Source organism: Equus quagga, chromosome 13, assembly GCF_021613505.1.
Source record: "Equus quagga isolate Etosha38 chromosome 13, UCLA_HA_Equagga_1.0, whole genome shotgun sequence".
NCBI lineage: Eukaryota > Metazoa > Chordata > Mammalia > Perissodactyla > Equidae > Equus > Equus quagga.
Window position 1 is genome coordinate 93,143,799 of NC_060279.1, and position 14,740 is coordinate 93,158,538.

General features: G+C 46.1%; 1 protein-coding gene across 1 annotated transcript; it reads left to right on the plus strand.

Moving 5' to 3' along the window:
- The first annotated feature begins 8,478 nt into the window (after positions 1-8,478).
- Positions 8,479-14,004, plus strand: ZNF229 (zinc finger protein 229). The gene is given in 3 exon segments (XM_046682165.1): positions 8,479-8,493; positions 8,662-8,788; positions 11,036-14,004. Coding segments are annotated over 3 exon segments (2,403 nt in total). The 3' UTR covers positions 13,297-14,004.
- Positions 14,005-14,740: the final 736 nt, after the last annotated feature.

Sequence of the window (14,740 nt, forward strand, 5' to 3'; positions counted from 1 at the left end):
CTACAATTTGATCCTTCCCACTGGTCATATCATTTTTCTGCTTAAAATATCACGATACCCCAACATTTTCTTCTGGATGGTGCACTAATCCCATATTGGGACTCAAAATAATGTTTTGATCCTCCTGCCCAATTTTCCAATTTTTCACTGCCTGTCACTCATGGATCCCTGTGGTCTTAATTTGAAAATTTACTTGGAATAATCTTTTAATCATCTATGTCTTCCAACCTGTAATCTTATTTGTTTCCTTTTTAATTTATGTTTTAAAGTCTAGTCATGTAAGTACCCTCCCATTATCCTAATCTTTCTTGCATATGGACATCTTTGATAAAAATAGTCTATTTGCACAGTAGTTTCCAACTGCAATAATGGTGTCCTTTGGTTGTACTCAGCTTTTCTCAGCCTTCTTGGAAGTTTGGCCAAGTTCTGGTCAATTATATATGAAAGGCAGTGAAGAGGTCTTAGAAAAGTGTTTTTCCTGATAAAATGGAAGAGGATGTGAGCACACGCTATCCCAAATTCTTCCTCTTGATACCTGTGTGCAATATGAATAAGATGGCAGAAATTGGGTCAGACATTTATAAAGATGTGGTGGCATAAGGACAAAGCTAATGCACTGAGGTTTCTGTGGCAAAATGTTATAAAGAACTTGGCTTCTGGAAGACGTCCACTGGGGGAAAAAACCTTGAAATTTTCTTCATCTAGAATTCTTGTGAAGTAAGTAAATGGCATTACTGTTTAAACCAGGAGAAGTCAAATGTCTGTTACTAGTAGGTAAACACTCCCTAATATATGGGGGTTTATTTTATTTTGTTACATTTTTTTGATGCTAATGTGAAGGAAATTTTAAATGTATTTTATAAAATACCTTATTTGTCAGTTATTGATTTCTTTGGTAAATTATTTTGTATACAGCCTCTTTACTTATGTATTTCCTTAATTCTAACATTTTTTAGTTGATTTTTTCCATTCTCAAGAAATGGCAAGAGATTGCTGATATAATACAAATAATTTCTTGGTTAAAACACCTCAGTGGTTTCCCATCGTGATCTTAGGGAAAGTCACAAATTACTTTCCATGGCTTACAAGGCTCCAAGTGGTTATCTACTTCTCTGACATCTTATAACCTTGTAACCCATGTCACTCCTTGTTTATACTTCAAGAAAACTGTCATTCTCTTTTTCTGTTGCTATTTCAAGTCTGGGGCTTCTGTTACTTTACAGGATAAATGTCACATGTCCTTGGAGGCAAATCTTGGGGCCTCTAGGAAATGATGAGGAGATGAGGTACTAACCTTGCTCATGACCTCCCTGAACCACCAGCGCTTATGACAAGGGAGCTCCCTGAACTATAAAGTTTTGGGGTCTTAAGATATGGGACATAGATGGAATCTGCCTTGTCAGGGGGGTTCAGCGATTTACAGAAACAAATCTTTACACAGAGGGACAGAAATAAGTTCTGGAACATAGAGGCATACCTCGGAGATGTTGCAGGTTCGGTTCCAGATCACTGCAATAAAGCAAATATCAGTTTCCCAGTGCATATGAAAGTTATGATTACACTATCCCGTGGTCTGTTAAGTGTACAAGAACATTATGTCTAAAAACACAATGTACATAATTAAAAAATGCATTGTTGCTAAAAAAAAAATGCTTACCATCTGGGTCTTCAGCAAGTTGTAATCTTTTTGCTGGGGGAGGCTCTTGTGAAAAACAGTATCTGTGAAGCTTAATAAAGTGAAGTACAATGAGATGAGGTATGCGGGTAAATTACCAAGCCAACATCCATCAGGCTCCTTCTTACTTCGCAATAGAATATCAGTTTGGTTCAGGTCTTCCCCCTCTTCCATGTGGCCAAATGTTCCAAGAGAGGCTGTCCCCATACCAGAGGCATAGATATTTAGTGGTTTAAGCCTATCACGATGGCTCTGTTTTATTTGCTACGTAAGGACTTGCAATGCAAATCTGGCAAATAGACATGAGAGGATGTCTGATGAAGAGAGCGTCTTTAAAAATATGCAAAGTAGGAATTTCCCCACATTTTTCACTATGAATATTGACTTTTCAGTGCGTAATGCTTGAAACAGTTGTTGCCATCTTGGGACCATAAGAAAACCCACTCCGTAGGCAGAGCTGATGCACAGAAAATCGTATCTGGGTTTTAGTTGTGCAATAATGAATTTCCTTTGTTTCAACCACTTCTAGTTTTGTTGCTGATAAGCAAAAAGGCCTAACTTAAATAAACATTACTTTGTCTCTTCCTTTCTGTTAGGTACTTTTTATTGCTGTTTCATGTCTTACTGCATTGGCCATAACTTTTACAAAACTGTTATTTGATAATTACATTAATAAGAATACTTCAATTAACTGCAGTTTTGCTTAGTAAGCTTAGAATATTTTCTCTTAAATATAGTGTTGACTGAGGGTCAATTTTAACTCTTAGTTATGAAAAGGAAAGCATCTTTGCCATCTTCCCCCAACTCCTTCCGACTTCATCATCCGTCAGTCACAACTGTGTTCTGCATGTCAGCCTGGCCAGTTTCTTTGAGTTTCCTGAGTAAACCCAGGAGGAAAGTTTGCTTTTGCAATTCCTTCTACTGATAATTACTTATTCCGCATCCTCCAACTGAAAAAGTCATACTCCTTCTTCCATGTTAAATGTAAATATTAACTTTATTTCTAAATAATTGAATAATTAATGATCTTTCCAAAATACTATAAAAATGAACTCCTGTTTACTCTCACAGAACCTTTTCTAATATTTTGTTGTGGGATTTCTCAGAAGCCCTGTCATTATTTCTGCATTATAAATAATTTGAATTTTCTGGATATTATGATGTTTTGACGTCTTAAAAAACCTTTCTGTTCTGTCTGGGAGAGCCTGCCCCTGCCTGGGCCAGCCAATTCTTAGAGATGGCAAGGGGTCCAGCCTGGAGCATGATATGCAAACTAACCAATGCTCCTCTATCTGGCCTGTGCACCGCAGGAGGCAATATTCCGCTGCCTTCACCATCCCAAGGCCAAGGGCTAGGCAAGTAGAGGCCACCCCTATAGCCCAAAGTCCACTGAAATTATTCAAACCAGCCACTCCTAAGATGTTTATCCGGCCCTGCCTTGCCTTTCCCATGGAAACCTCAGTAAGGGCCAGAGCCTAAGCTTTCCCCTCATTCCCGTCTTCTGCCTCCTGACCACCCTAGTGTCTTTCCCGTGTGGCCCTGAGTGGCATGCTGTGCCACCTGTCTCTAGGACCCGTGAGCTTGGTAAACTCGCAGGTTTCCCTGAGCCTCTTTCCTGTCTCCTTTTCTGGCTGCGCCTGACTGACCATCTCATAAAAGAAACAAACAGTTTCCTGAAGAGTTTCTCCCTGCTATAGAAGCTTAAACTCCAGACGACCAGGTCTATGTCCTACTCAATTCTGTACGCTTGATATATTGCACAAGGCTTATTCTTTGTAATAGTAAAATATGTATATATGTATGTATTCAATTATTAAATCGTTTATTCAAATAATAGTTTTTGTTTGCCTACACTGTTGGGTATGATGCTTTTCACCTTGGACACAAAGATGAATCGAATGCCTGCCTTTAAGGCCACCACAGTCTAGTTTCGGAGGAAACTAAAGCAAGCACTTGAAATCCCATGAGTTAAGTTCTGTGATAGAGATAAGCTCTGGTCACTGTGGAATCCCAGAGTAGGACCACCTGGCTCAGTGTTGGGAGACAAAACAGGTTCCATTGGAGAAAAATGAGAGAATGTATAAGAAGCCTCAAGAAAATGTCATTGTGATAATGAGAATATTGGTTATATTAATGTACATACATAAATATATAATGTAATATTGGTTATAATACAGTGTTTGTTAACCTAATAAATGAATGGAGAACAAGGATGAAATGTAATTCTCTTGGGCCAATCCCTGAGCCTTTACTTTTTTTTTTTATTAATGTTATGATAGATTACAACCTTGTGAGATTTCAGTTGTACATTTTTGTTAGTCATGTTGTGGGTACACCACTTCCCCCTTTGTGCCCTCCCCCCACCCCCCTTTTCCCTGGTAACCACTGATCAGATCTCCTTGTCAATATGTTAACTTCCACCTATGAGTGGAGTCATATAGGTTCATCTTTCTCTGACTGGCTTATTTCGCTTAACATAATACTCTCGAGGTCCATCCACGTTGCTGTGAATGGGCCAATTTTGTCTTTTTTTATGGCTGAGTAGTATTCCATTGTGTATATATACCACATCTTCTTTATCCATTCATCTGTCCGTGGGCACTTAGGTTGCTTCCAAGTCTTGGCCATTGTGAATAATGCTGCAGTGAACACAGGGGTGCATGTATCTTTTTTAATTAGTGTTTTTGTGTTCTTTGGATAAACACTCAGAAGTGGAATAGCTGGATCGTACGGTTCTATTTTTAATTTTTTGAGGAATCTCCATGCTGTTTTCCACAGTGGCTGCACCAGTTTGCACTCCCGCCAGCAGTGTGTGAGTTCCCTTCTCTCCACACCCTCTACAGCGCTTGTTGTTTCTTGTCTTTTTAGTAACAGGCATTCTGATGGGCATGAGGTGATATCTCATTGCTGCTCCCCTTTTTAAACAGAAATGGAAACATGCATGTTTTACATGTAGTCCATATTCCACTACTATATAATATTCCATCCAGATTACTACCAGTTTTAGCACTCCCAACAGTAAAGTGGTAAATCTCCTTTCGTACACACAAATACTTATGTCCTTATCTTCTGTGCTTTGATCTTTAAATTCTATAGTACAGATTTCTAAGTACTGCTGGGCCGAAAAGAATGCACTTCTTTAAAAATACTTTAATATATCATTGCTGGACCATTTGAGAGAAAATCATAGCAATTCATACTGTTTCCACACTCCTTCAACTCCAAGGATTTATCAAATACCGAATGTTTTTGCTGATGTGATGGGGGACACTGTGTGGCAGAGATCTCCCACTTCATTTTGCCGTTCCCTGCATAGTAAGCACGAGGGGCGCCTTCTCGTATGTTTATTGGCTGACTTTGTATTTTCTCGTCTGTGAATTGCTTATGAAATGCTTTTGCCCCTTTTTTCATTACTTCATTTCTTTTTGAGTTTCTAGGAGTTCTTTCAATGGCGGGGCTGTTAACTCTCCTGTCAAAAGTGTCACAGTTATTTTCTCTCAAACTTTGTGAATGGCAACTTGACCGTAAAGAAGTTTAGAATTTTCGTATAGTTAAATGATTTGTTAGCTCCCTTTTGAAAATCTGGCTTCATATCTAGTTCCAAAAGGCCTTACCCATCCTAAGCTTAATCAGAAAAGCACCTAAAATGATTTTCAGTATTTACATTAACATTTTTTCATCTCTAATATGACTGTAATTTACTTTTGTAGGTAACGTAAGATCAACGTTTAACTTCATTTTCTTCAAGGTGGATGGCCAATAGGACAACGCTATTCATTTGAAAGTCACCTGAAATACCATCCTTCTCATTATATATTTATTTATATATTCATATATGTATATAGATAGACGTAAAACACGCACGTGTGTTATATATACAGAGAGAGAGAAAGATAACGATCGAGTCATCTTTCGTGTGATCTGTTCCTGCATTCTGTCCTCTGGTCCCCTGGGTTACTGGCACATCTTCTGCGTTGTTTTAGTATTTATGCCGAACACATACTTTTGAAATTTAAAATTATGAAAAAGAATAATGTTAGAGTTAAAATGTGGCTGGACTTAGTTCTCGTGTTCTCCCGAGCAGGTGTTCTTTTTCGCGGTACATCTGCGACCGACTTCTTTCAGTCATTTGTGGGGTCGTTGGCCTGTCCCCATTTTCTTTCGTTTGTTCACTCAGCCAGTATGTGTCGCACCCCTGCTGTGGGCCATCCGTCACTCTAAGCTCCGGTGACGTATCAGAACTAAACAGGTCCCGTCCCTGCCCCCACGGGGCTGACATTCCAGGAGCGGGAGGCAGGTAGTCAACGTCTTAAGAACAAGACAGTTGCTGTCACGTGTTGTGAGGGACCCGCGCAGGGGAACTGAGAGAGAGTGTCTGCAGCCAGCCAAGCGGAAGTTGCTGCGGAGCTGGACCAGAGAGAGGGAAGTAGAGACGGGAAGAAGTGGAGGGATTTGAAGTGTATTTCGGAATAATAGTTAGCAGCCTTTGTTATGAGCGAGATGTGAGCAGTGAGGACAAGGGAAGGCTCAGGGATGACGCTAAGGTGGATGGTACTTCTGTTGACCCACCCGGGGGAGGTGGGAGAGGGCTGCTTGGGAGGAAAGACTCACTTCTCATCGGGCTGCTTTTGGTTCCCGCTCCCTGTAGACATCCAGATGGTGGGTGGATGTGGTGGGATTCAGTATGGGAGGCAGGGCTGGATATAAAGATTTGGGAGTTCGTGCCTGGCCCACATCCATTTAATTGATTGCCAAGCTGACCCAAGCTTTCTCCCCGTCCCCCTGCTTCTGGTCTGGGGATTGATCTAGGATCCTGCTGGGAAATGGGCTCTGCGGGTTGCGCTCCTTCTCCAAAATGGGAATATGGATTCCTCTGATCTGTAGTCCTGATCTCATTTGGGTGGCAGGATAGCCGAGTGGTTAGAGCCTGGTCAGTCAGGCTGCCCGAGTTCAGTCCTGACTCTGTGCTTAGTAGGTGGGCAAATGATAGTCACTTCTCTGAGACCCGTTTCTCATCTGTGAAATGGCGATAGCAATAGTGACAACCTTGTGAGTAGTTACTAACAATAGATAATAGAGCATTTCCAACAGTCCGGAAAGTTCTCACTTCCTGTGAGTTCTGTGAGAATTAAACGAGAGAAGTCGTATAAAAATGCTTAGCCTAGCACCTACCTTCTAGTAAGGTTGCTGTAAACATAAGGTGTTCATAATACCTCCTGTGCGTCTTCTCATTGTCTGGTGCCCTGCTGGCACACCTCTTGGCTTTCATAGGACAGTTGTTAAAGCGGTGGCTCGGGAGCTGGGCTCTGTGTGCTCCAGTTCCAGCGCTTTCTCCTACGAACTGGGTGACCTTGGCCAAATTCCTTGACCTCTGGGCCAGGGGGTCCCCGAGACCACCCCTGTGTTGGGAAATTTGCTAGGACTCATGGGGCTCAGCACGTGGGTTTGCTCATGGCTGAGATTTCTTGCAGCCACACACCGGGCCGCCCCTGGCCTTCACTCCATGTGCCTGTTCCCTCTGCTGGTGTTTTTTTAACCATAATAAGTCTTGGCTGCGAGTGTGCGTGCTGACTCCTGTGCGTCCTCCTGGCGAGTCGCAGAACTTGGGGCTGGTCCTGGGGACCGCCGGCATGAGCCCCAGGACGGCGGGGCTGGCTCTTTCTGGCTTCTCTCTCTCATTCCTGCTGCTTAATACTGTTTTGTAGGTCCTGGACATTTCTGGAATGAGTAATACGTTGACACGCATGCACTCAGCCTTACTATACCTACCTTGCCTGCCTTCTTGTTAAAAATATATCCGTGAATTTTTTTTTAAAACTGAAATAGCTGTGGAACCACAGCTCAGTCTTACCTTGTGACACCTTGTCACAGGTCCTTCCAGGGACAGGCTGAAGGTAAAGTGTCATTCTGAAAGCACGCTCACGTGCAGTTGTCTCCCTCACAAGGAGGCATGTCCTGGTCTCAGTGAAGACAGTGGCGACATCGGAATATAGTCGATCGCTGTATTTCAGAACCTGTAACTGCTGGTTTTTTCTCACTGGACCGGAGCAATTCACTGAAAAGCTCGGGCCACGCTGCGTCCCTTGGGCTGACACAGCATGATGTGCCCCTGCAGTTTGGACCCCTGTGTCAGCGGTCTCCCCTGGGTGGGGAGATGACTGCACACACACGTGGTGGTTGCATCTGTCCACTGCTGACCTGGACCCTGGGAAGGGTGTGGCTGTGGAGGGGGTGGCGGCTGGGGCAGTAAGGGGGCAGATTTGCCCAACTGCTGGTGGAGGCGTGAGGCGATGGCTGGTGAACAACAGTCACGGAGGCAGCAGAGGTGGTTTTGGGTTTCTGCGGATGTGGGCCCTCGAAAATCAGGCGCTGTTGGGATTGGAAGTTGTCACAGTCTTTCTGGAGGAAGAATTGGCAACCTGCAAGTTAGAGGCAGGCTGTGACACGCGCGGGCCTTGTGATTCGGCCCTGCCAGGTCTAGGAAGTTGCCCTCAGAAGTGCTCCCCCTGAGCAAAGGATGTTGCTTTTTTTTTTTTTTTTTTGTGGAAGATTAGCCCTGAGCTAACTACCGCCAATCCTCCTCTTTTTGCTGAGGAAGACTGGCCCTGAGCTAACATCCGTGCCCATCTTCCTCTACCTTATATATGGGACGCCTACCACAGCATGGCATTGCCAAGGGGTGCCATGTCCGCACCTGGGATCCGAACCGGCGAACCCCGGGCCACTGAAGCACAACGTGTGCACTTAACTGCTCCACCACCAGGCCCGCCCCAAGGATGTGGCTTGCTTTACTCTGGATAACCATGGAAGATCAGTTGGTTAGAGTCAAAATTCTTGGCACCAAACGTTAATAAAACTTGATCGGACTCAGCAAACAGAACACCAGCCTGCTTTCTTCTCTACTTTTCTTAGTGACGCAAAGTAAGCTATAGCAAACATGCGGTTCAGCCAGTGAGTGTTTGTGTTGATGGTCCTTCCCATTCTAGGAGCTGGTGACCTTCGAGGACGTGGCTGTGGCCTTCACGGAGGAGGAGCTGGGGCTGCTGGATACCTCCCAGAGGCAGCTGTACCGGGATGTGATGCTGGAGAACTTCTGGAACCTGCTCTCTGTGGGTGAGGGGAACCTCTGGTTAATTGAAACTTAACTTATTGGAGTGTTCTTCTTCCCCAGAATGAGGATTTTTTTGTCTTTGTACACAAGTTAAACTGGGTTTTTGTTGGTGTGGTTTTTTTGGTTGGTTTTGGGTTGTTTTTTGTTGTTGTTTTCTTTTTTTTGGTGAGGAAGATTGGCCCTGAGCTAACATCTGTGCCAGTCTTCCTCTATTTTGTATGTGGGACGCCACCACAGCGTGGCTTGATGAACAGTGTGTAGGTTTGCGCCTGGGATCTGACCCGTGAACCCTGGGCCGCCAAAGCAGAGCACATGAACTTAACCGCTATGCCACTAGGCTGGCCCCCTAGACTTTTTTTATAGAACTGATCCCACATCTTTCCTTGTTGATCCTTCAGAGGCCTGAAGGTCATGAGATTAGGGCTACCATTTCACATGATTTATTCTTTTTTTTTTTTTTTGAGGAAGACTGGCCCTGAGCTATTGTCTGTTGCCAATCCTCCTCTTTTGCTGAGAAAGACTAGACCCGAGCTAACATCTGTGCCCATCTTCCTCTACTTTATGTGTGGGACGCCTGCTGTAGCATGGCTTGAAGAGCAGTGTGTAGGTCCGTGCCTGGGATCCAAATCCAAGAACCCCAGGCCGCTGAAGTGGAACACACAAACTTAACCGCTACACCACCGGGCTGTCCCCAACATTTTCAGATAATTTTTTGCACCTCAAAAATGAGCCTAAGTCTTGCATTTCTTGCATTTTCAGGACAACCACCTTTCAAACCTGGTAAGATATCTCATTTGGAACAAGACAGAGAGACCTGGGTGACCGAGAGAGAAGCTCCAAGAGGTGCACATCCAGGTGGGAACCGTGGAGCCTCGAGTCCCGGCTGGGCAGTGGGGGGTGGAGCTGGCACATGGAGGCCGAGTGCTCACCCTCGCTCTTGCCCGTGGGCACTCCTGGTGCCATGGTAGCTGCTTGGTCTGCAACCTCATTTCTATTTCTCAGTCCTCCCCTTTGCGTGGTTCCTCCGTGCTTTTCAGAGAAGGACATAGCCAGAGTGAGTGAGGGGTCTCTGGACTCTCCTCCCAGGCAGTGTGAGACAAGCCGGTGGCAGAGAGACTGTTCCAGAAGATTGAGAGTGCTCTGATGGACTTCTCACTTAACTCTGTTAGCCTCCAAGGCCCTGCTTGTAAACAGGTTCCTGTCACCTCAGCCCCCGAAGGTCAAAAGAGCCCACAGAGAATTTCAGAAAGCGTGGACAAGTTCTTAAAATCATCTGGAACTATGTGGTAAATATGCCAGTCTGGTGGTTTGCAGTCGGTAATGGGGACAAGTTGCACTTTCATGTCTCTGTGCCTTATCAGTGTCACCTGGATCCCTGTTTAATATGCTCAGGGAAGCTGCAGACCCAGCTGACGCACGTGGGGCAGGCGGTGCTGTGTGCCCTCCACAAGCCCAGCTCATACATACCTAGAATTAGACCCACTCTGGGAGGCCGCGTAGGGAGAGTGCGAAGGCTGAGCTCTATAGCCAGACTTCTCTGTATGAGTGCCCGCCCCCCACTTCCTCACAGCGTGGCGGGCAGACTCAGCTTGTTACTTACCCTCTCCGTGACCTGGTTTCTTCATCGTAAAATGAAGATAATCACGGCTCCTACCTCAGTGTTATCCTGAGGGTTAAGTCAGTTAATATGTGTCCATCATTGGCGCATAGGAAGTGTTGTAATAGTGTTACATGTGATTATGATATGATTATGGTTATTAGCAACAATAGCCTTATTAAGTGGAGAAGTGAATTTTCTCTGTAAAAATCTGTTCAGAATTTCTTTTTTGCTTGGCAACTGTATGAGACACAGTTCATTACTAATAGGATCATATTAACATTTAACTTCAAAGCTCATTTTTTTGTGTGAGGAGGACTGGCCCTGAGCTGACATCGGTGCCCATCTTCCTCTGTTTTGTATGTGGGACGCCACCACAGCATGGCTTGATGAACCATGTGTAGGTCCGTGCCCGGGATCTGAACCCACGAAGCCCAGGCTGCCGAAGTGGAGCGCACAAACTTAACCGCCATGCCACCGGGCTGGCCCCAAGCTTCAAAGCTTATTAATAGGAGCCTCTTCCTTTTTTCAGACATAAAAATAAGTGCCATGCTGGTTAGGGTGCCTGAAGCTGAATTTTTCTCTAGGCCGTCATTGGCCCAGGTTGGAAAGCTTGATAGCCCTGAGGCAATCCTGTTCTTGTTCTCATGAGTTGTCTTTAACCCCACAGGAGACAGGAATGCAAAGGATTTGGAGAATATTCAAGAAAAGGAATTAACATCCCTTCCATACAGAGAGCTCCTCTGCTGGAAAATCTGGGAGCAGGCGGCTGATGAATTAACTGGGAGTCAAGACCGTAGAGTGAACCTTCAAGGGAGAGGTTTCCGGTTCTCGGAAGATGCTTCTCTCTGTCAAGGCTGGGAAGGACCCCCTACCCGAGATTCCCAGATTGAAAATATGGTGGGTGGTCTTAAAGGGGAGGGGCCCATCAATTTAGAAAATGAAGAGTTTCCATCCTGGAAAGCAGTAAGACTGGTCTCCTTTCAAGAATCTTGGATGAAAGCCTTTGCGAGTGAGCTATGGAATGTTCACGAAAGATGTAAAAAACTCAACATGGAAGATGCCAAATGTAAACGTGATGGGGATGGTTATGGCTTCAGCTGGATATCACGTTGTCATGGTGACCACAGAGTACCTGCAAGAGAGAAACCGTGTAATTGCGATAAATGCCGAACCGACTGCGTGAAAAAGTCAATACTTCCTCACCCTCACCTTGGAGAGAATGGCTTTAAAAGAAATGAATGTGGAAGTGGCTTCAGGGACGAGTCAGACCTTCCCACTCACCCCAGAGTGCCCTTGAAAGAGAAACTCTCTAAGTATCGTGAGTTTGCTCAGGGTTTCTGGCAGACTGCCCATCTCGAGAGACATCAAAGAACTCCTCCAGGAGAGAAATCCTTTCAGAGTCACGAGTGTGTTCGGGGATTGAGGCAGAACACACATGGTCACAGCCGTCCCCGGCCCCACACGGGGGAGATGCCCTAGAGATGCGACGTGTGTGGGAGGGCCTTCAGGTATAGATCCGTTCTTCTCATTCATCAGGGAGTGCACACGGGAACGAAACCCTACAAATGTGAGGAGTGTGGGAAGGCTTTTGGTCGAAGCTCCAACCTCCCCATCCATCAGAGGGTCCACACCGGAGAGAAGCCGTACCAATGCAGCGAGTGTGGGAAAGGCTTCAGCTACAGCTCGGTGCTGCAGGTGCACCAGCGGCTGCACATGGGGGAGAAGCCCTACACGTGCGGCGAGTGCGGCAAAGGTTTCTACGCCAAGTCTGCGCTCCACAAGCATCGGCATGTCCCCCTGGGGGAGAGGCCCTACAGCTGCGTCAAGTGCGGGAAGGGCTTCACTTGCAGCTCCCACCTCAGCAGCCGTCAGAAGACGCACGCCGGGGAGAAACCCTACCCGTGTGACAAGTGCAACAAAGGTTTCAGTCACAGCTCGTACCTGCAGGCTCACCGGAGAGTCCACACAGGGCAGCATCTCTACGAATGTGCCGCATGCGGTAAGAGTTTCAGTTACAGCTCAGGGCTGCTCGCGCATCAGAGGCTGCACACGGGAGAGAAACCCTACAAACGCGAGTGCAGGAAGGGCTTCAGCCGGAGCTCCGACCTCCACATCCACCAGAGGGTCCACACGGGAGAGAAACCCTATAAATGCGTCGAGTGTGGGAAGGGCTTCTGGCGGAACTCAGACCTTCACAGTCACCAGAGGGTCCACACGGGAGAGAGGCCCTGCATCTGCAACGTGTGCGGGAAGGGCTTTATTTACAGCTCTGACCTCCTCATCCATCAGAGAGTCCACACCGGAGAGAAACCCTATAAATGTGCCAAGTTTGGCAAAGGCTTCAGCTACAGTTCCGGGCTTCTCATCCATCAGAGGGTGCACACAGGCGAGAAACCCTACAGATGCAAAGAGTGTGGGAAGGGTTTCAGGTGCACCTCAAGTCTTCACAAGCATCAGCGAGTCCACACGGGCAAGAAGCCCTACGCGTGTGAGCAGTGCGGCAAGGGGTTCAGCTATGGCTCCAATCTGCGCACCCACCAGAGACTGCACACAGGGGAGAAACCCTACATGTGTTATGAGTGTGGAAAGGGCTTCTGATACGGCTCGGGGCTCCTGATTCATAAGAGAGTGCACACTGGAGAGAAGCCATACAGGTGTGACGTGTGTGGGAAGGGCTACAGTCAGAACTCCCACCTTCAAGGTCATCAGAGGGTCCACACTGGCGAGAAGCCCTACCAGTGTTCGGAGTGTGGGAAGGGCTTTGGTCGAAGCTCCTGTCTTCAGGTCCATCAGAGGGTGCACACTGGCGAGAAGCCCTACCAGTGTTCGGAGTGTGGGAAAGGCTTCAGTTATAGCTCAGGGCTGCGGAATCATCAGAGGGCACATTTAAGCAAGAAACCTTGTAAATAAGTAGGTGCGAGCTGAGGTCTCCCGTTAGAACGCAGAGCTTTGTAGTCGTCTGAGAGCTAACACGGGAGAAAAACGTTAAGAACGTCTCGTGCAGCCAGGGCTGCAGGCGAGGCCAACGTTCTCCTAGTCTGCGCGCGACGGAAGGGAACATCTGGAAGTTTCATAAATAGGGAACGCACTTAGTCACAAACTTCGGGCCTCGAGAGTCTGTAGCACTGCAGAATAGTCCTTAAAGATACGACGTGCGGGTGGCTTCAGTAAAAATCATCGCGCTCGTCCGAGCTGGCCTAGAATGGAGCTTTACAAATAATACGAGTGGTGAGAATGTTTCGCAGGAGCAGGTTATGGACACGGATTCCTTGTCGGGGAGAAATACCTACAAATGGGACAACCATAGGAAAATAGTGTCACCTGACTAAAGCCAATATTGTAGGAATCTTTGAGAAGGTAGTTTTTATAAAAACTAAAAGATGATAATGTTCGTGGAGGCCAGTCACTTTTAGAAGGTCAGGAGCAGTTACAAGGAAAGGCTTTCTCAGGGCGGGTCTGGGTAACGGGTCGCCATCATGTTTTCATCATGTTTTTGTGGTTGTGCTTTCTCTCATAGAGGTAAACTGCTCTCAGAGAGAAGTTGTGCTAAATTATAAGAATCTCTCATTTTCTCAGGTTTTAAAAACAAAATCTGATTGGGGTTTAATTGACCTTGCATTGAATTTACATTTAATTTGGAAAGAACTTACATCTTTTTTTTTTTGAGGAAGATTAGCCCTGAGCTAACATCTACTGCCAATTCGCCTCTTTTTTTTTTTTTTTTTTTTTTTGCTGAGGAAGACTGGCCCTGAGCTAACATCTATGCCCATCTTCCTCTACTTTTTATATGTGGGACACCTACCACAGCATGGCTTGCCAAACAGTGCCATGTCCGCACCTGGGATCCGAACTGGCAAACCCCGGTTGGCCAAACCGGAACGTGTGCACTTAACTGCTGAGTGGGACGAGGTTGGCGCAGGTGCTGTGCTGCAGTGGTCTGCTGACGGGACAGACCCTGTTCTCCAGGAGGTCATTAGGTCTGAGGTGGTGAACGAACTGATGGTACTGTCTCATGAACCCCGGAGCTCACTGCCTGTCTTTGAGAGCGGCTAGGAGAGGAGGGGGTGAAGAAGTGAGACTCCGCCCACACCCCCTACTTCAACTCCTGAGCTCTGAGTGTCTCATACACATCAGAAGATTCTCAGGGACCCAGGACCTGGGTCAAAACGCCTTGACTGATTGTTAACCTAAAAAGAACCAAGATGCACAATATGATGTCTCATTTGTGCGGAGGAACAAATACGTGTGCAGAGACGTGTATCAGCATATACAATCATGCATCACTTAATGACGGGGACACGTTCTGAGAAGTGTCATCAAGCGATTTCGTTGTGCGAACACCATAGAGTGTACT